Here is a 25,859-nt window from a genome sequence, read left to right as displayed (position 1 = left end):
GCCATGGGGGCTCCATAACCTCAACTTCTTCCCCAGATGCCAGTGTAACGGCCACGCAGACACATGTAACGAGCAGGATGGGACGGGCTGTCCATGTCAGAACAACACAGAGACGGGCACGTGCCAGGGCAGCTCCCCCAGTGACCGTAGAGACTGCTACAAGTACCAGGTGCGGCTGCAGAAGCGAGTGATGGGCCTGGCCCTGTGGGGGTCAGGGCTGGGTGAGGTAGCCAGGCTCGGGCGCAGGACTGACAACATGACTCCCAGTCAGTGGTTTTGGGATCAGTGCCAGCCTGACAGACTGCTCCTGAGCCCCACGCAGTTACAGGCCCTGGGCAGTGATACTGGGGACCCAGATTTGAGCCTCTGGGGTCTCTCAGACTGGTGGGGAGACAGTCTCCATTTCAGATAGTCACAGCTAGAGGCGGCACATGCCAGGAAATCTACCTCATGGTAGCTCAACCGAAAAATAAAATAGGCTGGGCATGGTTACTCATGCCTTTAATTCCAGAACTTTGGGAGGTTGAGGTGGGAGGATCACTTGAGCCCAGGAATTCAAGACCAGCCTAGGCCACATAGTGAGACCCCATCTCTGAAAAAAATTTAAATTAGCCTGGCATGGTGGCACACATCTGCGGTTCCAGCTACTTGGGAGGTGGAAGTGGGAGGATTGCTTGTGCCCAGGAGGTTGAGGCTGCAGGATCTGTCTCAAAAAAAAGAAGAAAAGAAAATATATTTACTCTTAGAACTGAGGGTCTTCTGAATCTAGCGATTCCAAAGAGGGGAAAAAAAAGAACTGAGGCTCTTGGGTCTACCTTCAGGACTGGCTGGATCGGGGGTCTCTCTGCATCTTGACTCTGCTTTCCTCTGCACTGGCTTCATTCTCCGGCAGATTTTCCCTGATTGGCAGACCCCTCTGATGAGCTGAGACTAGCAGAGTTCTCATACCATTTAATACCCAGATTCAGATTCCCCTTGAGTGCATGTCCCTTTTTCTTCTGCAAGGAGGCTCCTTCCTGGAGCCCCTGCATTGGCCACCTGGCTGGCTGCTGTGTTCCAGGCTTGCCTGCATGATGTCCCAGACTCCATCCTTGGAGTACAGCTCCCACCACCCCACCTACCCACCTTCTCTGTCCAGACTCACAGGGAAGAGAAAGTCCTTTGCTCTTAGTCTCCCTTACCCATCTACAGAAACGTAATAGCTGCAAAGATGCAACTCTACCCCAAATGGCAACAGTTTTACAAGCCCTTGAGGATTCTGTCCTGGGCCAGAATTTCTGCTTTCTTTTTTTTAATTTTTAATTTAATTTAATTTTTTTTGGAAACAGAATCTTGCTCTGTCACCCAGGCTGGAGTGCAGTGGTGTGAGCTTCACTTGTGGCAGCCTCCACCTCCTGGGTTCAAGTGATCCTCCTACCTCAGCTTCCTGAGTAGCTGGGACTACAGGTGCATGCCACCATGCCCAGTTCATTTTTTTTGTATTGTAGTAGAGACGGGGTTTCACCATGTTGTCCAGGCTAGTCTCAAACTTCTGATCTCAGGCAGTCAGCTTGCCTTGGCCTCCCAAAGTGCTAGGATTACAGGTGTGAGCCACCACACCTAGCTGAGTTTCTCTTTCTTGATAAGGAAAGAGTCTGTTGGCTTTTACGAGGGAGTCTCAGAGATTAAATCAGACCTCCTCCTCCATCAGGTCTGTTGGCTGTTCAGAAGTAGCAGTTTTTCTTGGTTCTTTTTTATGTATTTATTTTTGAGACAGGGTCTGGCTCTTTCACCCAGGCTGGAGTGCAGTGGTGCAGTATCAGCTCACTGCAACCTCCACCTCCTGGGTTTCAGTCACCCTCCCACCACATCATCCTGAGTAGCTGGGGCTACAGGTGTGCACCATCATGCCTGGCTAATTTTTATAAATATCTTGGTAGAGATGGGGCTTGACCATGTTGCCCAGGCTAGTCTTGAACTCCTGAGCTCAAGCAATCCACTCACCTGGGCTTCTCAAAGTGTTGGGATTATAAGCCTGAGCCACCATGCCTGGTCCAGTTTTTGTTTTTGTTTTATGATACGGGGATTACTCTGTCACCCAGGCACAATCATAGTTCACTGCAGCCTTGAACTCCTGAGCTCAAGTGATCCTCCCACCTCAGCCTCCTGAGTAACTGTAACTACAGGCACACACCACCATAGCTGGCTAATTTAAAAAAAAAATTTAAGATGGGGATCTTACTGCATTGCCCAGACTGGTCTTGAACTCCTGGGCTCAGGCAGCACTCCTGCCTCACCCTTCCAAAGCACTGGGATTACAGGCGTGAGCCACTGCGCCTGTTTTCTCTTGGTTCTAATAGTGATTGCAGTAATAGCTAGAATGCCAGGAGCGCCTGCCACAGAGCTGGATGCGGTGCTGCGGAGACAGTGGTGACAGCATAGATGCAAAAGGCTTCGCAAGACTGTGCTGGGTCCTCAGTGGGGTACAGACTTAAGAGGAAGACAGATTCAGAGACATTAAATGTCCTAGCTGGGTGCAGTAGCTCACGCCTACAATCTCAACACTTTGAGAGGCTGAGGTGGGTGGATCACCTGAGGTCAGGTGTTCGAGACCAGCCTGGCCAACATGGGGAAACCTCGTCTCTACTAAAAATACAAAAATTAGTTGGGCGTGATGGTGTGCACCTGTAATCCTAGCTACTTAAGAGGCTGAGGCAGAAGAATCACTTGAAATCAGGAGATGGACGTTGCAGTGAGCTGAGATCATACCACTGCACCCAGCCTGGGCAACAGAGCGAGACTCTGTACCAAAAAAAAAAAAAAAAAAAAAAGTCTTGCCACAGGTCAAGCAGTCAGTTAGGTTTGGAGCCTGGCGTGACCCTGGTCTGATCTCAGAACTTGAGTGGTTTCCACTAAGCCACAGGAATCATAGCGGTTATCCAGCCGCACCTTCATTCAGCACAGTCACTGAGCACCTAGTATATGCCAAGCACTATGTGGGTTGCTGGGGACACAGCAGGGAACAAAGCAGGCAAGTGTTCTGTCCTTAGGAGTTTGCATTCTCACGGAGGTGTCCAGATACAAACAAACCAGTCAGATGCTCGTGTATTAGACAGTGATAAGCTCAAAGGAAAGTTAAGCGGAAAGAGGGGCTGGGGCTGTTGGGGAGTGGAATGGTAGACACAGTGGCCAAGGAAGGCCTAGGTGAGAAGGAGGCTCTTGAGTACCTGAAGAAGGTGAAGGTGCCTGACAAGCTAACAGGTGAGAGGAGAACCATGCAGGCAGATGGTCTGCCACTGCAAAGGCCCTGGGGTGGGAAGGTACCTGGCACGGTCTAGAAGAGCCAGGCAGGCGGGCGAGGCTGGCTGACCCTGTGCTGAGTGCCATGCATGTGATCTCAGCAGTCCTGAGAGCACGCTGTGATTGCTACCTGTGTGCAGAGCTCATGGGTTAAGTCTGTGTGTTCAGGCTCAGTGAGGTTAAGTCGCTGGTCCAAGGCCACACAGCTAGCCAGGAGGTAGAGTCAGAATGCAGCAGTGCTCTTTATTGCTTTGCCTCAGAGTGCCAGAAGCCTCAGTATCAGGGTGCTCAGGTCACTAGGGTGACACCAGGGGCAGTAGTGCTGGAGTATCAGGTCCTGGCAGTGTCTACACTGTGGCAGAGAAGTTCTAGGGGGTCACAGGGAAGTGACTGGGGCAGTGGGGGTGAGGCCCAGGGCAATGGCTACTTAACAATGGGTATAGAATATTCACCACTGCTGCTTGAGGGACAGGCTGGCACCATGCTCAGCCCTGATGGCCACCGCCTCTCATCCTCCCCGCAGTGCGCCAAGTGCCGGGAATCGTTCCATGGGAGTCCGCTGGGCGGTCAGCAGTGCTATCGCCTCATCTCAGTGGAGCAGGAGTGCTGCCTGGATCCCACGTCCCAGACCAACTGCTTCCACGAGCCCAAGCGCCGGGCACTAGGCCCTGGCCGCACTGTCCTCTTTGGTGTGCAGCCCAAGTTCACCAACGTGGACATCCGCCTGACGCTGGATGTGACCTTCGGCGCTGTGGACCTCTATGTCTCCACCTCCTATGACACCTTCGTGGTCCGTGTGGCCCCTGACACCGGCGTCCATACTGTACACATCCAGCCACCCCCACCCCCACCACCCCCGCCGCCCCCAGTAGATGGCGGGCCCCGGGGGGCTGGGGATCCAGGAGGAGCAGGAGCAGGGGCCAGCGGTGGGCCGGGTGCCCCAGCAGAGCCACGGGTACGGGAGGTGTGGCCACGGGGCCTGATTACCTACGTGACAGTGACAGAGCCGTCGGCAGTGCTGGTGGTACGCAGCGTGCGGGACCGGCTGGTCATCACCTACCCGCACGAGCACCATGCCCTCAAGTCAAGCCGCTTCTACCTGCTGCTGCTGGGCGTGGGAGACCCGAGCGGGCCCGGCGCCAACGGCTCGGCTGACTCGCAGGGCCTGCTCTTCTTCCGGCAGGACCAGGCCCACATCGACCTGTTTGTCTTCTTCTCCGTCTTCTTCTCCTGCTTCTTCCTCTTCCTCTCACTCTGTGTGCTCCTCTGGAAGGCCAAGCAGGCCCTGGACCAGCGGCAGGAGCAGCGCCGGCACTTGCAGGAGATGACCAAGATGGCCAGCCGCCCCTTCGCCAAGGTCACTGTCTGCTTCCCACCTGACCCTGCTGCCCCGGCCCCTGCCTGGAAGCCGGCTGGGCTCCCACCGCCTGCCTTCCGCCGCTCTGAGCCCTTCCTGGCACCCCTGCTGCTGACAGGGGCTGGTGGGCCCTGGGGACCCATGGGAGGGGGCTGCTGCCCGCCAGCCATCCCTGCCACCACTGCTGGGCTGCGAGCTGGGCCCATCACCCTCGAGCCCACAGAAGATGGCATGGCCGGCGTGGCCACGCTGCTGCTCCAGCTGCCTGGTGGGCCCCATGCACCCAACGGCGCCTGCCTAGGGTCAGCCCTCGTCACACTGCGGCACAGGCTGCACGAGTACTGTGGGGGCGGCGGGGGTGCAGGGGGCAGTGGGCATGGGGCAGGCGTGGGCCGGAAGGGACTGTTGAGCCAGGACAACCTCACCAGCATGTCCCTCTGACTGGCCCAGGGTCCTCATCCACAGCAGCTGGGTCGCCTGACAGGGCCACCCTGAACTTGGGCCCCTCCACCTGGGGGACCCTGGACACCATCTCCTTAGAGATCACTGGCTCCTATCCCCCAGGGGTGCCCAGTCACTCCTTTGTTCTGCATTTAGCAGCTATTTATTGAGTACCTGCTCTGTGTCAGGCACTGTCACAGGCGTGGGGCAAAGCAGGAACCTAGAGATGAGGTTCCCTGATCTCATGGGACTTAGGTTCTAGAGAAGGGAGACAATCGGCACACGCACACATCCCACACATGCACATGTACACACATGAGTAAGATGGTTTCAGAGAGAAGTACTGTGAGGGCCCCAGAAGACCTGGCAGTGAGGGATGACGGGTTGAAGTCAGCTGAGCATTCAGAGAGGCCAGACTGAGAACACCTGAGAAGAGCCAGCCATGGGAAGAGCTTTGGGAAGCGAAGGCAGAGGCCCTGAGGTGGGAGCAGGCTTGTTTTATTGGAAGGACCAGAAAACTGGAAAGCATGACCCAGTCTAAGTATGAGGAGACAAGGCTGGGGACGGGCAGGGGCTGGACCACCCGGGGCCTCGTGGGCCCCATGTAGAATTTGGGATTTTATTCTCAGAGCAACTGGAAGCTCTTGGACGGTTTGATGAAGGGGAGTGACAGGATCCTATGTACCTATTTGAGAATTTAAGAGGTTACTCCGGTGTGCTGTGGAGAATGGATTGGAGGGACAAGAGGGACAGCAGGGGCATGGTGGGCCAGAGCAGGGTGGCAATGAGGGAGTGGGGCTCAGACACGGGGTGTGTGTGTACGTCAGGGTGAGGGAGGAGACAAATCTACGATGACCCCTAGCTTTGTGGCCTGAACTGTTGGTGGATGAGGGAGCTGTTGATTGAATGGGGCAGACTGGGGCTTGTGAGGAATATCAGAGTCTGGTTCTTGACGTGAGATGCCCTTCAGACATCTCTTCAGTCAGGTCCAACTAGGATACAGAAACACAGAGTATTTCAACAGCAGAAATTGAGTGGCGGTATTGGTAACGCTGGCGAGGGAAGCAGCTGGGAAGAGACAGATGGCACCATGAGACAGCTTGGAGGTGAGCAGGACCCCCAGGCTGCAGGGTCAAAGCTCAGTGGTGGTGGTATTACCCGACCGGGGACCAGGGTTACCCAGCGAAGCAACAACAGAGGCCTGTTAAGAGAGAGCCTCAGAGGGGACAAAACTGCCTGAGATGCCACTCTAGTTGGGCATGGGGGACACTGAGGTTGAGAATGGAAATGCTGGAACTCAACATATAGCCCTGTTCCAGACAGTGCTGCCTGGAAGGTTTCTGGGCTTTCCTGAGGGGCTGCCCCACACCCAAGCCACCTCCTTGGACTCCTGACCTTTACCCATTGAGGACCTCCCTCCCTTCGACATGAGCTGTCTTGAACTTGGGACTCGCCTTTCCCAAGACGTCCATCACCAGCTCCTGGAGGAACTGGACCCTGCGTCTTTCCCTCATGTGGAGCCTCGGTGTGAGAGGCCCTGCTAATGCGTGCATGTCCGAGGCAGCAGGGGCCACATCCGAAGAAGAAGGGAGCGGCGGAATTAACAAAAAGTGTGGGAAAGACCCAGGTGTCTGAGCGCATCTGCACGTGTCGCAGGAGGGATGGGTCTCGCCTCTGATCCAGCCCCGAATGCTGGATAACTGGGATGATTGCCCTTATGATGGGTCCACCTCCAAGCTGGGGTGGCTTTGTTCCTGGGTAAAGGGTCTGCCGTGACAGAGTGCAGTAAATACCAATAAACAGTTCTTGTTTCCCAGAGGGATGTGCTGAGGGGAGACGTGGGCAGTGAGGCCTTTGACCCTGCCCTATAGATCTTCTGCAGGGTGACACCAGTTTGCCTCAGGAGGGAAAACGGGCTGCTTTGGTCCCAGCTACGGCTTTTTTTGCTTTGTTTTTTGCTTTTTGGGGGGACAGAGTCTCACTCTGTCACCCAGGCTAGAGGGCAGTGGCACCTTCATATCCCGGGTTCAAGTGATTCTCATGCCTCAGCCTCCCAAGTAGCTGGGATTACAGGCACTCGCTCCCATGCCCGGCTAATTTGTTTGTATCTTTAGAGGAGACAAGGTTTTAACATGTTGGCCGGGCTGGTCTCAAACTCCTGACCTGAAGTGAGCTGCCTGCCTTGGCTCTCAAAATGCTAGAATTTTGGCGTGAGCCACTGTGCCTGGCTAATTTTTGTATTTTTAGTAGAGATGGCATTTCACCACCATGTTGGTCAGGCTGATCTTGAACTCTTGACCTCATTATCCACCCGCCTCAGCCTCCCATAGTGCTGGGATTACAGGCATGAGCCATTGTCCCTGGCCCATGGTATTTTCATACTTTGTGGGCAATTTAAGGGATTTTCAGGGCTTACTTGGACTTCACGTGAGTTTTGCCTTTATGAGCTGACAGTAGCATTTACCCTCCAGGATGTGACCGTGAACTTGCACTTATATGAACTGAGCAGCACATCCTGGACTGTTTGCTTAACATGTTACTGCTGTGGTTTCATTTGGCCTTTCCAACAACCATATGAGGTAGGTACCCTGTAATCCCTATTTGCAGATGAGAAAACAGAAGGTCATAGACATGAGTTTGTTGTTGCATGACAGCTGTCTGTTGACTCCCAGACACATGTGCCTGACCAGCATCCTCTTCTGCCTCCTGATGAAGGACCCCTTAACTTAGGTTGATGGAGCTGAAAGCTGTCCCAGCACAGAGTGGGTACTGGGGCAGGGTCCAAAAGAGTTGATTTCTCGGCTGGGTTAGGTGGCTCATGCCTATTATCCTAGCACTTTGGGAGGCCGAGGCAGGTGGATCACCTGAGGTCAGGCGTTCAAGACCAGCCTGGCCAACATGTTGAAACCCTGTCTCTACTAAAAGACAATTATCTGGGCACCATGGCATGTGCCTGTAGTCCCAGCTACTTGGGAGACTGAGGCAGGAGAATCAGTTGAACCTGGGAGGCAGAGATTGCAGTGAGCCGAGATCATGATACTGCACTCCAGCCTGGGCAACAAGAGTGAGACTCTGTCTCAAAAAAAAAACACACAATTTCTGCTGGGGATAAGGCAGAATTTACCAGCTAGAGAGCTAAGGAGCGCTAAATGTACTGCCCTTGGAGTCCCGAGGCTGTGGAGTTTATATTGCATAAGCAGAAAGGAGCTAAGGTTCTTCAGGACTCCTCTGTGTTATGCACAGACTGCTCAGGTGAGGTCTCTTCCTAACAGTCATCCTGTGACTTTGCCCTCCTAAGCAGACAATCTGCATCATGACTGGGCCTTTTCCCTGGGATGCATAGCCACACTCCTTCTGACTCTTGACAAATGGCCCATGGTGCGTTTTCCTCCCTCCACGTCAGCCCTCAGCTGTCACTTCTCCCTGCACACACCTGAGTGCAATATCGAATGCTGAGGTGCGGGAGAGTCAGGGCATGGAAGACTGGACGCCTGGGTTCTAGCCCATGTGTGGCTCCCAATCCTCTAGGAACTTCAGGGATGGGGAGATATTTTACTGAGGGCCTACAGCCCTCCAGGCACTGTGCTGCGTGCTTGGTGTGAGTCTTGATCTTCCCAACGTCATCGCTGGGAGGTGCCAGCTTGGTTTTCCATTTTGCCCATTTGAAAGCTCTGTTGCCTAAGAACTCAGGGCTAATTGAGATGAGCCAGACTGACACAATCCTGTCTCTGTTGCCCCACACATTACCTCCAAAGTGGCTTCCCTTTTCTAAGCCAGCGTCTTCTGATAACCTACAATGGGCCCTGCATTGTGCAGGGAGCTGGGGACAGAGCAGTGAACAAGTTCTCTGCCCTCGTGGAGCTGATAAGCCAGTGTACTGCCCAATAAGTAAATGATGCGACATGCTGGAAAGTGACCAGAAAAGGCAGTGAAAGAGCAGGGGGTTGGCACTTGCTTTTTTTTTTTTTTTTTTTTTTTTTTGAGATGGAGTTTCATTCTTGTTGCCCAGGCTTGAGTGCAATGACATGGTCTCGGCTCACTGCAACCTCCGCCTCCTGGGTTCAAACAATTCTCCTGCCTCAGCATCCCAAGTAGCTGGGATTACAGGGACCTGCCACCACACCTGGCTAATTTTTGTATTTTTAGTAGAGACTGGGTTTCACTATGTTGGCCAGGCTAGTTGCGAACTTCTGACCTCAAGTGATCCACCCACCTTGGCCTCCCAAAGTGCTGGAATTGCAGGTGTGAGCCACCAAGACCGGCCTGGCACTTGCTATTTAACATAAGGTGGGATGGGACGGGCTCTCTCTTAAGATGACACATGAACAGAAATGAGGGAGTGAGCCAGAGGGACATCTGAGGGAAGAGCATTCCAGGCCGAGGGAACAGCTAGCGCAAAGGCCCTGAGGTTGGAGTGTGCCTGACATTTCAGAGAAACAAGACGTGGTTGGAGCAGAGAGGGAATAAGGGGAGATAGACAGACAAGGTTACAGAGGGAACAAGAGCCATATCCTGCTGTCCCCGCCCCATGATGAGGACTCAAGCTTCCACTCGTTCAGGGCTGGTGCCGTGGGAGGATTCTGAGCCTGGAAAGAATGAGCTCTGACTTAGATGTGCACAGGATTCCTCTGGGAGGAGGCGGCTAAAGGTGTAGGAGAGGGTAGGAAGGCCAGTCAGGAAGCCCCTGTGTCCACGTTGAAGAGGAGAGTGGCCGGAACAAGGTTGGGATAGCAGAGCGGGGAGAAGTGAGATTCTGGATATATTCTGAAAGTAGAACCAGCAGAATTTGTTGACAGATTGGACACTGGGTGAGAGAGAAAGTGGCTGAGCAACGTAACAGGTAGAGTTTGCTGTTCCCTGGAATGACAGAGTAGGCAGAGTCGGTTTGAGGGTTGGGGTAGATCAGCAGTTAGGTTTTGTACATGTCAAATTTGAGATGGCTCTTAAGATATCCTGAGGACTTATAAAAAAAAAAAAAATAGCCAGGCATGGTGGCTAACACTTGTAATCCCAGCACTTTGGGAAGCTGAACCGGGTGGATCACAAGGTCAGAAGATTGAGACCATCCTGGCCAATATAATGAAACCCTGTCTTTAAAAAAAATAGTAATAATTAAAAAAAAAGATATCCTGAGGGAAGATGTCACTCAGTGAGCGAGAGAGAGCAGCAAATAATAAAATAACAGTAATAATATTAGAATAGTTACATTATACATATTATAGTAGTATTAACAATGATTTTGGCCAGATGTGGTGGCTCACCCCTGTAATCCTGGCACTTTGGTAGGCCAAGATAGACGGATTGCTTGAGGCCAGGAGTTTGAGACCAGCCTGACTAAGATGGTGAAACCCCTTCTCTACTAAAAATAGAAATATTAAGGCCAGGTGCGGTGGCTCATGCCTGTAATCCCAGCATTTTGGGAGGCCGAGGCAGGCAGATCACATGAGGTCAGGAGTTCGAGACCAGCCTGACCAACATAGTGAAACCCTGTCTCTAGTAAAAATAAATTAGCCGGGCATGGTGGTGCATACTTGTAATCCCAGCTACTTGAGAGGCTGAGGCAGAAGACTCACTTGAACCCGGGAGGTGGAGGTTGTGGTGAGCCGAGATTGCACCATTGCACTCCAGCCTGGGCAACAAGAGTGAAACTCTGTCTCCAAAAACACACAAAAACTTTTTAGTTCCAGAGAACCTTAGGCTTGGAAGTTCCCTGCTTTGGAGACAAAAGTCCCCCAAGCCTATTTGAATTGTGTGCAGGCCAAAGCCCATAGGTATGGAGCAGGCAAGGGCGCTCTCCTGTGTTTTTCCTTTGAACTTCAGTGCCTCCACCCTCCCAAGATTGACTTTCTGGTTTTGCTTATTTTCAGAATGCAGGCAGCTTCGGGTAGGGAGCCTGCGGCTAAACGATTAGACGTTTTACTTTGCATGGGTGAGGGTGCCTGGGGTTTGGGAGGGATAAAGTGCCAGGGTCACACGCTGCCTGTCACACGTAGGCATCTGTTGTGTCCCCACCTCTCTCACCAAACCTCTCTCTCCACCCAGATTCCTACCCTGGGACAAAAACGGATGTGGCCGGAGTTGGTTTTCAGGTTTTTATTGTGGGTGTATTTCTGGCAGCAAGACGGGGGCGGTGGGGCAGGCCTCCCAGGAGCGGCCACAGAAGGCCAGGGGAGACTGGTGGAAAAGGACGGGGAACACCGGGAACTTCTTTACTCTCGGATCTTCAGCTCCCGCGCCATCTGGCAGAGCGCGCAGGGCAGACAAAAGGTGAGGGCAGCCCAGTCGTGCCCGACAGAGCCCTAGAGGGTGGGAGAGAGCGGTCAGGAGCCCTGCCGTGGGTCCCTGGAGGCCAGTCCCCAGCCCCCGGCTCCCGTGGGTCCCCGTCCCGGTGCGCACCTGGATGTGGTAGCGCTCGCGCATGCCCGTGCGGATGGAGTGCAGGCCTCCGGGCAGGTAGGGCGCGCAGCAGCACTCGCCGAAGTCGTCGGAGATGCGGCAGGCGAGGCACAGGGGAGCGAAAGTGCCGCACAGACCTGAGCGGGGCGCTGGCGGTCAGGGGCGGGGCCAGCCGGGGCCTCCCGACGGCTCCGCCCCGGGGAGGGGCGCGGCTGACTTGCCGCGGAGGGGCGTTGAGGGTCCCAGCCAAGGAGAGGTCCCAGAGGGAGCTCAGGGTTGGGGGAAGCAAAGGAGAAGGCCCAGAGGGAATTAGAGGTCCGAGGAGAGGGTGGCTTAGAGATTGGAAGATAGGGTTTTTCTTTTTTTCTTTTTCTTTTTTTTTTGTGAGACGGAGTTTCGCTCTTGTTACCCAGGCTGGAGTGCAATGGCGCGATCTCGGCTCACCGCAACCTCCGCCTCCTGGGTTCAGGCAATTCTCCTGCCTCAGCCTCCGGAGTAGCTGGGATTACAGGCACGCGCCACCATGCCCAACTAATTTTTTGCACCTTTAGTAGAGACGGGGTTTCACCATGTTGACCAGGATGGTCTCGATCTCTCGACCTCGTGATCCACCCGCCTCGGCCTCCCAAAGTGCTGGGATTACAGGCTTGAGCCACCGCGCCCGGCCTAAGTTTCTTTTTTATTTTTGCAGAGATGGGAGTCTCACGTTGCCCAGGCTGGTCTCAAACTCCTGGCCTCAAGAGATCCTCCTGTCTCAGCCTCCCAAAGTGCTGGAATTACAGGCATGAGCTACCGTGCTGGGCCGGGAGTTAAAGTTTGAAGAGGGAGTTGGGGGTAACAGGGAGGAAAGTTGAGCATGCAAGGGGCAGGTTGAGGGCCCAGAAGTTGAGTGTTGGAAGGCGTGAGGTCAGTAATCTAAGGAGTGCTGGGGGTCTGAGGAAAGAGTGAGCGCTAGAAAGTGGGAATTCCGATTCCAAGGAATGGAGGTGAGAGTGAGGTTAGCAGGAGGTGGAAGGAGATGGGAGGTAAGTTTCCCTCTCCCGCTTCCCCCAGGCTCCGCCCCCCCTCCCCCGGCCCTGGAGAGGGAGCAGGCGGGCACTCACAGACAGGCATGTCGTTGCAGCAGTCCGTGAGACCTGTGTGCCAGTCACTGAGCTGGGTCTGGTAGCAGCTGGTGGTGGCGCACTGGGGTTGGCTGGTCACAGGGTAGGACATGGCTGCAGAGGTGGGAGGAGCGGTCAGCTGGCAGCCTGGCAGCCTGGCAGCACCTCCTAGGTCCCCGCACCCTTCCCTCTGCCGGGCAGTCTGGGCGGGGCCACCAGGCCGCCCACTGAAGGGACACAAATGTGCCTCCCCCTTCCCTTTTGCCACATCTGGGCACCAGCAACCCCAGTCTGTCCCTGTTGATGCTGGCTCCTGCACGTCTGGTTAGGCTAGGGGTGGGGGGCTCCTGCACATCTAAGGAAGGGTGGGAACCACATCTGGGTGGGCCTGGCAGTGCCGCCTTCTCCTCCACGTCTGAGCCTGGGTTCTGGGTTGCAGCATTTCTGGGGCCTCTGGGGTGGAAGCCGGCGCCGTCTGTCTTCGAAGCAAGGGTGCCCAGGGGAGGGAGGCGGCCGGGTTCCAGTACCGAGAGAGTTGCTGGTCCACCCAGCGATCCCACCTTTGCCTTTCACGTTGTCGTGCATCTCAAACTGCATCTTGCTGGCCCTGAGGAGGTGGCGTTGGGGACGGCAGAAGTGGCTGTTGCGGCAGTGGCGGAGTCTATCCAAGGGACGCTGGATACTGGGGAGGCAGGGGGGCAAGGGACTGGGGTTCTGGGGGCTGGGTTCTCAGGGGGAGGCGAGCTGAGGAGAAAGAGGCCAAGTCAGCTTGCTGGCCAGGAGAGACATGGAATAGGGGATGGATAGGGTGGGGGCGAGAAACTCGCCCGTCTCTTTCCAGCTGCCCGACAGATCCCAGAGGACCCTCCCCATACCCGAGAGAGAGCTTGAGAGAGACCAAGAAATGGAGATGAACAGAGTCAGAGACAAGGGGAGAAAGACCAGGGCCAGGTGCCCGTAGAGCTGCCACCAGTCATGCCCACATATGCCGAGCATTTCAACAACTCCAAAAGCCCATCTCACAGGTGAACACTGAGGCTCAGAGATGAGGAGGAGCGCCCCACATCTGACGGCCCAGGCCAAGGGGGTTCATAGAGGAGATGCCAGGCTCCAGGACTTCCAAATTCAGCCCAGCCCACCCCAGTTAAGAAGGAGGGATTCTGGGGCATTGGGAAGGACAGAGAAGTCCCGAGAGACAGACAGTCAGAGATAGGGAGACAGAGAGAGATGAGTGGGATGAAGAGGAGGGAGAACAGAGCAGAGGCGCCCAACTTCAAAGAAGAGGGCTCTGGAGGGGGTGCTCCTACCTGCGGATTGCGATGGCAGTGATGGAGACAGAAGTGTGGAGACACAGGCACTGACTTCTCCGTCTCAGCCACTTATATGGGCGGCCAGGCAGCCCTGGGCGGGGCTCTGACAGAGATGCTCAGGGAGCCCAGCCCGTCAGGTCGACCCTCTCCCTGCACTGGGATTTCCCGCCTCCCTCTTCACTTCCTTCCCTCCACTTCCCCTCCTGCCTCAGCTCCCAGGACTGAGAGGAGAGAAGGTGGGAGGCGGGGCACAGCGAGGTCAATGTGCAGAGACCAAAAGAGAGGGAGAGACAGAAACAGTGTGAGAAAGACAGGCAGGGAAGTCCCTCTAGACAGAAGGAAGAGAGAGAGGGAGATTCAGAGAGGTGGAAAGATGCCAAGAAACAGAGGGATGCAAACATGTGAGAAGAAATAAGAAGAGGGGAGATGGGTGAGGGGTCGTGGCTGTCACCTGTAATTTCAACACTCTGGAAGGCTTAGCGGGGAGGATCACTTGAGCCCAGGAGTTGGAGACCAGCCTGGGCTCAAGGGAGACCCCCATCTCTATAAAAAATACAAATAAAGTTAACTGGGCATGGTGGCATGCACCTGCAGTCCCAGCTACTTGAAAGGCTGAGGCAGGAGGATCGATTGAGTCCAGAAGGTTGAGGCTGCAGTGAGCTGTGTTCTCACCACTGCACTCCAGCCTCAGTGACAGAAGAAAAGGGGAGCTGGGAGACAGAAGAGAGATGGAGATGGAAAAGTGGAGAGGCAGGTGGGAGGTGGGGGGATCACTGAACAGGCTTAGAGGGCAGGGAAATGGGGAGAGGTGCTGGGTGGGGAGAGAAAGGCAGGGTGGCGTGGGAGAGAGTGCTGTGTGGGACTCTCCTTTCAGGGTCTCTCTCATCTCTTTCAGTGATGTCTCTACTTTCCTGGGAGAGGGGACAATGTCCTCCCCATTCAGGCCAGAAGACACATGGTGGGCAGTGTGTTTTGGGGGATGACTCATGTTAGAACCAAAGTGAATAAACATACCTCACCCCAGCTCCAAATTGGGCAGGGAGGAGGCTGGGAACTAAAAAGCCACAGTTCCTGAAGGACGTGAGCGTGACCCAGGACTCCTGGGTCCTGATGGAGCAAAGGACTGGGGGCTTGGAGCCCTGGGTCTGAGGGTGGAGGGGCTGGGGCCCCAGACTCCTGCATCTCATGAGGCCAGGCTGCACACCCCTCAGTAGGATAGGGGTCCTAGGTTTCCACACAGCTGGGCTCCTGAGCAGGGGAGGAGCTGGGGGCTTGGATGCCTGAGCCACCAAAGTCTCCCACCAACAGGCCTGACAGGATTGGGAAGTGACTCAGTCAGGGAAGCAGTGTTAGAGCTGGGTGGGGTACCTAGCACGGGTGTCACCCCAAAAATGTAGGAGGCACTAGAAAATCGGGGTGTCACCTGCAGAGAAGGTGGTGTCATCACCCCACTGGGTATGGGGTGATGGCAGGTGGATCACCCTGCTAGCCTGGGATCCCAGGTGTCCCCTCCCTGCTTCCAACATATTAGGACCCAAGCCTTGGGCTCCCAGCACCACCCAGATGGTTGGGTGTCCTTGTCCCCAGAACTGCTGGCAGCACTCACTGTCTTGCCTGTGTATGTCAGTCATTGGTCCTGGAGCGTGAATGTCTGGGGGACATCTCCCCACTTCCTTTTTTTTTTATTTTGAGATGGAGTCTTGCAGTGTCACCTGGGCACTCTCTTGGCTCACTGCAACCTCCGCCTCCCGGGTTCAAGCGATTCTCCTATCTCAGCCTCCTAAGTAGCTGGGATTACAAGTGCCCCCCCACCACACCTGGCTAATTTTTGGTATCTTTAGTAGAGACAGGGTTTCACCATGTTGGTCAGGCTAGTCTCGAACTACTGACTTCTTGATCAGCCTGCCTCGGCTTCCCAAAGTGCAGGGATTACCGGCGTGAGCCACCGTGCCCAGCCCTTCTCCCTACTTCTCTCCTACCATCCCTGTCTCCCGTCTCTGAATCTTCATCTGTCACCCTGCATCTTCCCCTCTCCAGCTGGGAATCTCCCTTTCTTTCCTCATCTCTGCAAATCTGTTTACAAATCTCTGTCTCTCCATCTCTGGGTCTCTCTCCTCCCAGGCTCTGTGTCTCTGTGCCCTTATCTGGGGGCCTCTGTCTCCTATGTCAAAATCTCTTCTGAATCTGGCTTCCCATCTCTCTTCCTTTCCCGATCTGTCCCGTGGAGGCAGCCACAAGGCCCCATTCCCCCTGTTGTCCAGAATAAGGATGCAGGTGACTCAAGGGCAGTCATCTCCAGGGACCCTAGGGCTTCCAGGATGATACTCTGAGTTGTCCTCAAGTTTCCTCTCTCACTTCTGACACAGGCTGGGGGCCCCAGTTAGATCTGGCAATTCATGCAGGTGAGGAAATTGGGCCTGGGGAAGCTGTGAGGTGGCCTGCTTGGGGGTGAGGAGGGCCGTGAGCAGGAGGAGGAGCTCCTGGAGGGCTGAAGAGTGATGGTGGCCCAGTCATCAGGCATCAGCCTACATCCCCCTCAAACAGGGGTGCCACATAAAATACAGGATTCGAATCCCAGCACTTTGGGAGGCCAAGGTGGGCAGATCACGAGGTCAGGAGATCGAGACCAGCCTGCCCAACATGATGCCACCCCGTCTCTATGAAAAGTACAAAAATTAGCTGGGCATGGTGGTGCACACCTGTATTCCTGGCTACTTTGGAGGCTGGGGCAGGAGAATCACTTGAACCCGGGAGGCAGAGGTTGTAGTGAGCCGAGATCGTGCCACTGCACTCCAGCCTGGCAACAGAGCGAGACATCATCTCAAAAAACAAAAAAACAAAACAGGATCCTGTAAAATCTGAATTTCAGATAAGCAACAAACACTTTTTTTTTTTTAAGTGTAAGTATGTTTTATGTAGTATTTGGGACATATTTATGCTAAAAAAGTGTTTGTTATTTATCTGAAATTCAAATTAAATTGGGCTTCCTATATTTTTATTTGCTAAATCTGGAACCCTGTAATCAAAGACAGAGGAATCCAGAACTCCAGCCCCCTCTTTTCCCAGAACCTAGGAGTCCGGTCCCCAGCCTTCCCTCCTTAGGATCTGAGAGTCCAGGTCCCAATCCTCCTCCTCTCTTTTAGAAGGAATGGGGCACCCAGCCCCCTCCTCCCTCGGAAATACAGGAGTTCAGGCTCCCAGCCCCTTTTTCCCCAAAACCCAGGCATCCAGACCAGGTCTGAGTCCAGTTGCCCAATGTATGTTTCACAAGGTGGGTTGTGCCATCTGTGGCCCTGGGGAAACCGGTTGGGCTGAGCGGACAAGTGGGGTGGCCCCCTTCCCATCCTCAACCTGCTGTTTCCTTGAGGGCCAGCCCAGTGGGGCTGGGAGCGGAACTGGAGGGACTCCTGGAGCTCTGGGTGTGCCCCTGTGTTCCGGTCTGGGTGTGTTGTGTCTGTATGTGTGGTTGTGACCAATTGTCATGACAGTCTGCAACTGTCACGATGTGTCTCTTTGTGCTTTTTCTATGGTCTGTGGTGTGATGTGAGAGGGTCTGTTTTATTTGTGTGTCTGTATTGCCCTCCTGTGAGTCTACACTGGTGTTTGGGTGTGTTCTCAGTGATTCTATAAGTGTTCTTGTGATTCTATAATTCTGATTGGATTAAGGCAGCAATTATTTATTAAACGGTAGCCTTATGTGATGGACTCTGGGGCCAGAAAGCCTGGGTTCAAATTTTTTCCTTTTTTTTGAGATGGAGTTTTGCTCTTGTTGCCGAGGTTGGAGTGCAATGGCACGATCTCAGCTCACTGCAACCTCCGCCTCCTGGATTCAAGTGATCTCCTGTTTCAACCTTTCTAATGGCTGGGATTACAGGCCTCCATCACCATGCCTGGCTAATTTTGTATTTTTAGTAGAGATAGGGTTTCCCTATGTTGGCCAGGCTGGTCTCGAGTGCCAGAACTCAGGTAATCCACCTGACTCAGCCTCCCAAAATTCTGGGATTACAAGTGGGAGCCACAGCGCTTGGCTCCAAATTCTTTTTTTGTTGAGACAAAGTCTCACTCTGTTGCCCAGGCAGGAGTGCAGTGAGTGGGAGAACTCACTGCAGCCTTGACCTCCCCGGCTCAAGTGATCCTCCTACCTCAGCCTCCTGAGTAGCTGGGACCACAGGTACCAATTTTTTTTTTTTTTTTTTTTTTAAGACAAAGTCTTGCTCTGTCTCCCAGGCTGGAGTGCAGTGGTGAAGTGGTGCGATCTTGGCTTACTGCAACCTCCACCTCCCCGGTTCAAGTGATTCTGCTGCCTCAAGCCTCCCGAGTAGCTGGGGCTACAGGTGTGCACCACCACACCCGACTAACATTTGTATTTTTTTACTTTTATTTTTTTAGTAGAGACAGGATTTCACCATATTGGTCAAGCTGGTCCTGAACTCCTGACCTCGTGATCTGCCTGCCTCGGCCTCCCAAAGTGCTGGAAGTATAGGTGTGAGCCATGGCACCTGGCCCATGCCAGCTAATTTTTGAATTTTTTCTTGTAGAGACAGTCTTGCAATATTGTCCAGTCTGCTCTCAAACTTCTTGGCCCAAGCAGTCCTCCTGCTTCGGCCTCCAAAAGTGTTGGGATTAAAAGTATGAGCCACCGTGCCCCGCCTGGGTTCAAATTCTGACTGCTGGGTTCAAATTCTGACTGCTGGCTGGGCGCAGTGGCTCACACCTGTAATCCAAGCACTTTGGGAGGCCGAGGCAGGCAGATCACATAAGGTTATGAGTTCAAGACCAGCCTGGTGAATATGGTGAAACCCCATCTCTACTAAAAAAAAGACACACACAAAAAAAATTAGCCAGGTGTGGTGGTGTGTGCCTATAGTCCCAGCTATTCGGGAGGTTGAGATAGGATAATTGCTTGAACCCAGGAGGTGGAGGTTGCAGTGAGCCAAGATTGCACCATTGCACTCCAGCCTGAGTAACAAAGCAAGACTCCATCTCAAGAAAAACACACCAAATTCTGGCTGCCTGTCCTTGGGCAAGTCTCTAAACTTGTTTGGACCTCAATTTTCCCACCTATAAGATGGGTTGTTGCAAATAAGGTTATTTAGAGGATTAAATAAAAAGTGTGCCAGGTGTGGTGGCTCATGCCTGTAATCTCAGCAGTTTGAGAGGCTGAAGTGGGCAGATCACCTGAGGTCAGGAGTTCATGACCAGCCTGGCCAACATGGTGAAACTCCATGTCTACTAAAAATACAAAAGTTAGCTGGGTGTGGTGGCGGGCACTTGTAATTCCAGCTACTTGTGAGGCTGAGGCCGGGGAATTGCTTGAATCCTGGAGGTGGAGGTTGCAGTGAGCTGAGATGGCACCACTGCACTCCATCTTGGGCGACAGAGTGAGACTCTGCCTCAAAAAACAATTAAAAAAAAAAGGCTGAGTGTGGTGGCTCATGCCTATACTCCCAACACTTTGGGAGGCTGTGGGTGGATCACCTGAGGTCAGGAGTTCGAGACCAGCCTGGCCAATGTGGTGAAACACCGTCTCTACTAAAAATACAAAAATTAGCTGGGCATGGTGGCACGTGCCTATAATCCCAGCTACTTGGGAGGCTGAGGGAGGAGAATTGCTTGAACCCGGGAGGCAGAGGTTGCAGTGAGTCGAGATCGTGCCATTGCACTCCAGCCTGGGTGACAGGAGTGAAACTCTGTATCAAAATAAAAAAAGAAAAGTACTTGGAATTGTGTCTGTCACATAGGAAATATTTTGTGTTGTTGCTGCTGCTGCTGATGTGTTCTAGTTGCTGGGGATACTGCTGGGTTCTTCTAGCTCCTACTAGAAAGACAATGAGCAAAGACTAGGGAAGTAACCCCAGTCTTTGCTCATTGTCTTTCTAGTAGGAGCTGGATGCGTGGCCTCTCACTGACTGGGCATGGAATTGCATCGCTGGGGTGTCTGTTTTGCATGTGGAATAGGATATTTCTTGTGTGCTGTCATCACAGGTGAGTCTGTGATTGTTTGCCTATGCTTGTGTTTGTGCTTGTAGGCAGTATTGCTGTGTGTGTGTGTGTGTGTGTGTGATTCTTTGATTGTGTGGGTGCATATGCAAGATCAAATCTAACACAAATTGTGAAGGCAGGTGTTTGGTGTGATTTTGTGTTTCTGATTCTGAGGTGCTGGGAATGTGTCTGTAATTGGAGTCTTGAGAACCCTTCTCTCAGCTGTGAGGCCACTCCCCTACATAATGTCCGATAGGTGACCCCTGGGAGACAGATCCTTCCAAAATGAGCCTCGGTTTCTCCCTAATGGGGATGGTGGGCCCAGTGGCTCGGGGAGAAACTCAAGGTTGAAAGGGAAGGTGGGAGGAGACCAGCGAGGCCAGGGAGAGGCTGAGAAACGTGATGGTGACACAGAAAAACAATGGCTGGATGGGGACACAAGAAGAGCTGCACGGAGATGGGGATGTCTGTCCATTCATTCTGTGAGCACTTCCTGTAATGCGCCAGGACCTTTGGTTGGTTCAGAGCCTGGGGGAAAGCAGAGACCCAGAGAGATGAACGCCCACCAGGAACACTGTTGCTGCCCCAGGGTGGCCCTCTGCCTCCACAGTAGGCTTCAGTGACAGTTAAAAAAAATTTTTTTTTTTTGAGACAGAGTCTCACTCTGCCACCCAAGCTGGAGTGCAGTGGCATGATCTCGGCTCATTGCAACCTCTGCCGCCTGGGTTCAAGCGATTCTCCTGCATCAACCTCTTGAGTAGCTGGGACTACAGGTGCCTGCCACTGTGCCTGGTTAATTTTTGTATTTTTAGTAGAGAGGGGGTTTCACCTTCTTGGCCAGGCTGGTCTTGATCTCCTGACCTCATGATCCTTCTGCCTTGGCCTCCCAAAGTGCTGAAATTACAGGCGTGAGCCAGTGTGCCTGACCATCAGTAAAAGTTCTGAGTGACGGAGATGCAGAGATGAGGAGGGATGGAGAAGGCCAGATCTGTCCAGATCAAAGAACAGAGGCCAAGGGGGAAAGGTCCTTTCCATGCTAAGGGCACCCCCATGATTCATTTTCTTATCACCTCCTAATAGGCTAATGATGTATCTGTGCCTCCTAATCATTATTTTCCACTGAAACCAGGCTCACACCCACAGCCAGAAGGGTTGAACAAGCTTAGTATTGTGGATTCACAGGAGAAAATGCCTGGGAGACCCCGTCCTTGGCCCTGCCTTCCCCAGGACCCAGGAGTCCGAGTCCCTGCCTCTCCACTCCCCAGCCCCAGGAGTCCCAGCTCTCAGCCCCTTTCCTTTTCTTGCAGCCTGCCTTTTCTTTTTTCTCTCTGGGCCTGTAACTCTTTGTTTATCTCCATCTGTGTTTTGTGTCTCTCTTGTATCTTTACATCTATATCTTGATTCTCCCTCACTGGGCCTCAATTTTCTCACTTGTAAAATGGGGATAATAATAATAATAATAATACAATCTCTCAGGGCTGTGATGAGGAAGACATGAGATAATTATGTAAAATGCTTAGCACAGAACCAGGCCACAGTAAACTCAGTACAAGAGAGCTCTATGATTATTACTGTTTTATTCTTTTTTTTCTTTTTTTGAGACAAAGTTTCGCTCTTGTTACCCAGGCTGGAGTGTAATGGCGCGATCTTGGCTCACCGCAACCTCCACCTCCTGGGTTCAAGCAATTCTCCTGCCTCAGCCTCCTGAGCAGCTGGGATTACAGGCACATGCCACCATGCCCAGCTAATTTTTGTATTTTTTAGTAGAGACGGGGTTTCACCATGTCGACCAGGATGGTCTCGATCTCTCGACCTCGTGATCCACCCGCCTCGGCCTCCCAAAGTGCTGGGATTACAGGCTTGAGCCACCGCGTCCGGCCTGTTTTATTCTTTTTATCTCGCTTTTGGTATCTCTGTTTTTCTCTTGGTCTCACGTGAGTCTGTAGTCACCTCTAGCTCTGGCTTCCTTTTGCAGACATCACCTGCCCCTGACTTCCCTTTTCGGGATGAGGAAAGGGCATATCCAGGCCAGAGCTTCCCCTAAGCCTCTTCCCTCTCCTTCTGTATAGACCAAGCTCCACCTCATTACCCAGAACACTTGCCTGGGGGTAAGGCTCGGCTCCCTTCCCATAAATAGCCTCATAAAATCCTGAACCCCAAACCTGTCATCCCTGGGCGGGCAGTGACTCAAGATCTTGGAGTTCCCGCTCCTAGGCACCAACCGTTCAGGTTCCTAGCCCCCTCCTCCCACTGACCCAAGGGTCCGGGCCCCCAGTCCCTCCTTCCTCGCGTTCCAGCCTTCTCCTCCTTCGAGATCAAGGAGTCTGAACTCTTAGATCCCCAACCTTCCTCAAGACCCAAGGATCAGGTCAGCAAACAGCCCAGGTATGTGGAGCCAGAAACCCCATTCACGGCTATTCTGCGATGGTCTACGCCCGGTGCTCCCACCCCGATTCAGTCCTTCCGGAGGCGGGTCCGACACGCGAGGCGCTCCTTCGAAGTCTGGCTGCGATAAGCTATCAGTGACGTTAGTCACTGCCTTCCAGCCAATGACACTCGGCCTTCTACTTCCCTGGGCCACTCAGGACGTCTCAGGACCCCTAGTGGGCGGGACCACAGCCTAACTTGAGCAGCGATAGGCTGTCAAAGACGCCAGTCTCTGCCAGGTCCCGTCAGTCGGCCAATAGAACATAGACCCGGAACCTGACGCATCGGAATCCCGGTCTACTCTGTAGAGGCCTGAGCGGGCTCACGAGGGAACCAGTTCTGCGGGTCCGGCCGGGTAAGCCCTTCCCGGCATGTCTAGTATTGGGATTCTGGACAGAGCTCGGGTGGGAAACCGTGAGGCATGGTGAGGCTCGAGGCGGAGTGGGGAGCTCAGCCCCGGCGAACCCATCTTGCTTCGTTGGAGAAACTGAGTCCGGGAAGGAGGATCTCAGTTATTTATCCATTTCTCCCAGCCTAAGCCTGATTCTCGTCTGCTCCTGCCTTCCAGCTCCTTCATCCGTTCAGCTCTTCCTTCCCTCCTTAACTCTCTCACTCACAGATTCCCTGGTCTAGCCACTCACTCATACACTGTCCCACCTATTACTTAGACAAACATTTCCGGAGGCTTCTGGTGTGCCAAGCCTCGTGCTGGGCGATGCTGGTATCAAGATGAGTCAGGCCTGGGCCGTGCCCTCAAGGAGTCCGGGTCAGATGGGAGGACAGACATTGACGGGCAGGGGTGTGCAGAGGCGATGGGGAGCCCAGGAGAGACTGTTTTTAGTTTGGTGTGGTCGGCAAAGGGTTTCCAGGGGAGGGACCATTGGAGCTGAATCTTGGAGGGGTAGGAGGTGCCAGGCAAGGTGGAGAAGAGGGTGTGGGGAGGGTGTTTTTGCGTGACCAAAGACAGGGAGGCATCCAGGAGCAGTGCTGTGTGCAGGTGCCCAAGGGGAAGAAGGCCAGTCAAGTCTGTGTGGCCAGTAGGGGAACTGCAAGGCTGGAGGAAGCCGAAGAGATGGACAGAGTCCAGGCTGAGGAGCCTGGAGTTTGTCTTGAGGGTGAGGGGGTAGTGGAGAGCCATGGAAGGGTTGAGAGTGGCAGAGGACAAGGTCATAGTTGGACCAGAACTGGAGGAATGGAACTGGAAGCCAGTGGCCCAGGAGGCGGCTCTGGCAGGGATTCAGGGAGGAGAGAGTGGAGCCTGGATCAGGGAAGAGGCGGAGGGGTTAAGATAGAGATTCAGGAGGCAAGGCTGGGTGCAGTGGCCCATGCCTGTAATCTCAGCACTTTGGGAGGTTGAGGTAGGAGGATCACTTGAGCCCAGGACTTTGAGACCAGCCTGGGCAACATAGTGACAGCTTCATCTCTACAAAAAAATTAGCTGGCTGTGTTGGTGAGTGCCTGTGGTTCCAGCTACTGAGGAGACTGAGGCAGGAAGGTCACTTGAGCCTGGGAAGTGGAGGCTGCAGTGAGCCAAGATCGTGCCACTACACTCCAACCTGCACAAGAGTGAGACCCTGTCTCAAAAAAAAAAAAAAAAAAAAAAAAAAAAGAGAAAGAGAGAGAGATTCAGGAGGCAGAGAGAACAGAAAGTGGGAATTGATGGGCTATGGGACAAGGGAGTATCCAGGATGAGACCCAGAGCTCTGGCCTGGAGGACAGTGTCGCCATCCCTGAGGTGGGGACAGGAAAGAGGAGCAGGTTGATGGGTAGTGACTCTTTTAAAAGACAGAGGTGAGCAAGCGGTTCTATGAGTTGGACACGGGAAGCTGTGACTCAGGCCAGTGGATCTAGACCTTCAGGAAGAGTTCTGGCCCCAGCTCCCTGCCCCAGCACAGGCCCTGACTCAGAATTCACTTGTTGGGTGAACGTGACCTCTGAGCTGAGGACCCTTGCTTCTCATCCTCTCAGGAAACCGCTTTCTTGTTTCTGCATCTTCAGTCTCTCCCACCCTGCCAGCATTCAAACATGTCCATCATCTCTAAACACATGTGCCCTGTATCAAGCTCCCTTGTGGCACCCACGGGCTCAATTCCTTACCTTCTTCTCCCTCTTCAACCCCCTATTTCTGGCCGCCGAACTGCCAGAGCCCTGCAGTGGTGCTGGACAGGGTCACTGAGGTCACCTGCTCACTGCTGAGACCTGAGGATAACATTTCAATCCTCATCTGACATGGTCCACTCCCTGAAACTCCCTTTGCCCTACATCCTCCTTCCTGGGCAACTTCCTCTCTCTCACCGGTTGCTCCTTAGAGCCCTCTAGCCTTGCCTTCCACTGCCCACCCACCTACCCCTTTAATGGGGCGTGATCCTCAGGGCTGTCTCTGTCCTGGCCCTCCTCTTACTTGTCCTACCTGCCCAGGCTTCCTGGAAAGGTTCCAGTCCCTTGGCTCCACCTAGACTGCACTTTTTTTTTTTTGAGACAGAGTCTTACTTTATTGCCCAGACTGGAGTGCACTCGTGCAGTCTTGGCCCAGTGCAATCTCTGCCTCCCAGGTTCAAACAATTCTCTTGCCCCAGCGTCCCAAGTAGGCACCACCCCACCTGGCTAATTTTTGTATTTTTAGTAGAGACAGGGTTTCACCATGTTGGTCAGACTGGTCTTGAACTCCTGACCTCAGGTGATCCACCCACCTCGGCCTCCCAGAGTGCTGGGATTATAGGTGTGAGCCACTGCACCTGGCCCCAGACTGCACTTCTGACCCCTGCTGCCTCCTGGGTTGTCTTACTGAGACCTTACTGCTCACCATGTCCAGAATGGCCTCAGCAGGACCTGCCCACCGTCCCCCCACCGCACCACACACACACCTGAGCCTGAGACTCCTCTCAGTGAAGAGACAGCTTCACTGTCCACCTGCTCCCCTGGCCAGACCTGTGTGTCATCTCTGTTCCCTTGCTCTCCTGTAACCTCATCAGTAAGTGCTGTTCTTCCTACTTTTTTGGGGGGGGATGTAGTCTCGCTCTGTCACCCAGGCTGGAGTGCAGTGGTGCAATCTCAGCTTACTGCAACCCCCGCCTCCCGGGTTCAAGCAATTCTCCTGCCTCAGCCTCCTGAGTAGTTGGGACTACAAGTGAGTGCCACCACACCCGGCTAATTTTTTAGAGATGGGTTTTCACCATGTTGGCCAGGATGGTCTTGATCTCTTGACCTCGTGATCCACCTGCCTCCTCTTCCCACCTTTTATGGCTCTGGGATGCTCCATGTACACTCTCTACCCTCACAGCTCCTGCCCCAGCTCCTGCCCCAGCTCAGGCCTCCGTGGCCTGCAGGGCTCCAGTTTTGCCCTTTTCTGCCCATCCCCCAGTGTTCCAGCAGGATATTTCAGTGCCCTGAGCTGACCCTGGCCCTTTCCTCCTCAAGGCATTCCTGTGGCTCCCCACTGCCCTCCAGTTTAGTCCAAATAGTACTTCAGGTCCCTCATACCCCTCCCCACTTTGCACCTGAACTTCTGGTCTGGGGGAAGCTTTTTCTAGCCAGGTGGCAACTTTGATCACTGCCAGCCGGCTG

General features: G+C 53.7%; 2 protein-coding genes and 1 long non-coding RNA gene across 11 annotated transcripts in view; 2 read left to right on the top strand and 1 right to left on the bottom strand.

Annotated features, from left to right (window-relative positions):
* The window catches only part of MEGF8 (multiple EGF like domains 8), a 56,519-nt gene extending 49,626 nt beyond the window's left edge, over positions 1 to 6,893 (top strand). For 4 of the 5 annotated variants that reach the window (XM_074385586.1, XM_074385583.1, XM_074385582.1 and 1 more), the window contains 2 exons: positions 37 to 169; positions 3,803 to 6,893. In XM_074385586.1, the coding sequence (XP_074241687.1) occupies positions 37 to 169; positions 3,803 to 5,077 (1,408 nt within the window). In that variant the 3' untranslated portion in view covers positions 5,078 to 6,893. The remainder of the gene's footprint in view (positions 1 to 36; positions 170 to 3,802) is intronic. The other variant, XM_074385584.1, reaches the window with a different exon arrangement.
* Positions 6,894 to 11,155: 4,262 nt separating this feature from the next.
* CNFN (cornifelin) lies at positions 11,156 to 13,929 on the bottom strand. Of its 4 annotated transcripts, none has more exons than XM_074385625.1 (5): positions 13,884 to 13,929; positions 13,137 to 13,320; positions 12,577 to 12,690; positions 11,474 to 11,610; positions 11,156 to 11,376 (listed from the first exon to the last, which is right to left on the bottom strand). In XM_074385625.1, exons 2-5 carry the CDS (start codon positions 13,171 to 13,173, stop codon positions 11,287 to 11,289), a joined length of 378 nt encoding a protein of 125 aa, XP_074241726.1. In that variant the 5' UTR covers positions 13,174 to 13,320; positions 13,884 to 13,929; the 3' UTR covers positions 11,156 to 11,286. The 4 variants fall into 4 exon arrangements, with proteins under 4 accessions (XP_074241726.1, XP_010329383.1, XP_010329384.1 ...); XM_010331081.2 differs by having other exon boundaries at positions 13,137 to 13,258; positions 13,884 to 13,918; XM_010331082.2 differs by having other exon boundaries at positions 13,137 to 13,183; positions 13,884 to 13,918.
* Positions 13,930 to 22,454: 8,525 nt separating this feature from the next.
* The window catches only part of LOC120362736 (uncharacterized), a 403,841-nt gene continuing 400,436 nt past the window's right edge, over positions 22,455 to 25,859 (top strand). For both annotated transcript variants that reach the window (XR_012513671.1, XR_012513666.1), the window contains exon 1: positions 22,455 to 22,650. This is a non-coding gene — a long non-coding RNA (uncharacterized LOC120362736). The remainder of the gene's footprint in view (positions 22,651 to 25,859) is intronic.

The sequence above is a fragment of the Saimiri boliviensis genome, chromosome 14 (assembly GCF_048565385.1).
Source record: "Saimiri boliviensis isolate mSaiBol1 chromosome 14, mSaiBol1.pri, whole genome shotgun sequence".
Classification (NCBI taxonomy): domain Eukaryota; kingdom Metazoa; phylum Chordata; class Mammalia; order Primates; family Cebidae; genus Saimiri; species Saimiri boliviensis.
This window is presented reverse-complemented; position numbering and strand designations above follow the sequence as displayed.

Coding starts and splice junctions, on each gene's coding strand:
- CNFN (XM_074385625.1), bottom strand. CDS start 13,173: ATGCAGTTTGAGATGCACGACAACGTGAAAGGCAAAG. Junction 12,691..13,136: donor CGACAACGTGAAAGGCAAAG/GTGGGATCGCTG, acceptor CCACCTCTGCAG/CCATGTCCTACCCTGTGACC. Junction 11,377..11,473: donor GCGAGCGCTACCACATCCAG/GTGCGCACCGGG, acceptor CCCACCCTCTAG/GGCTCTGTCGGGCACGACTG.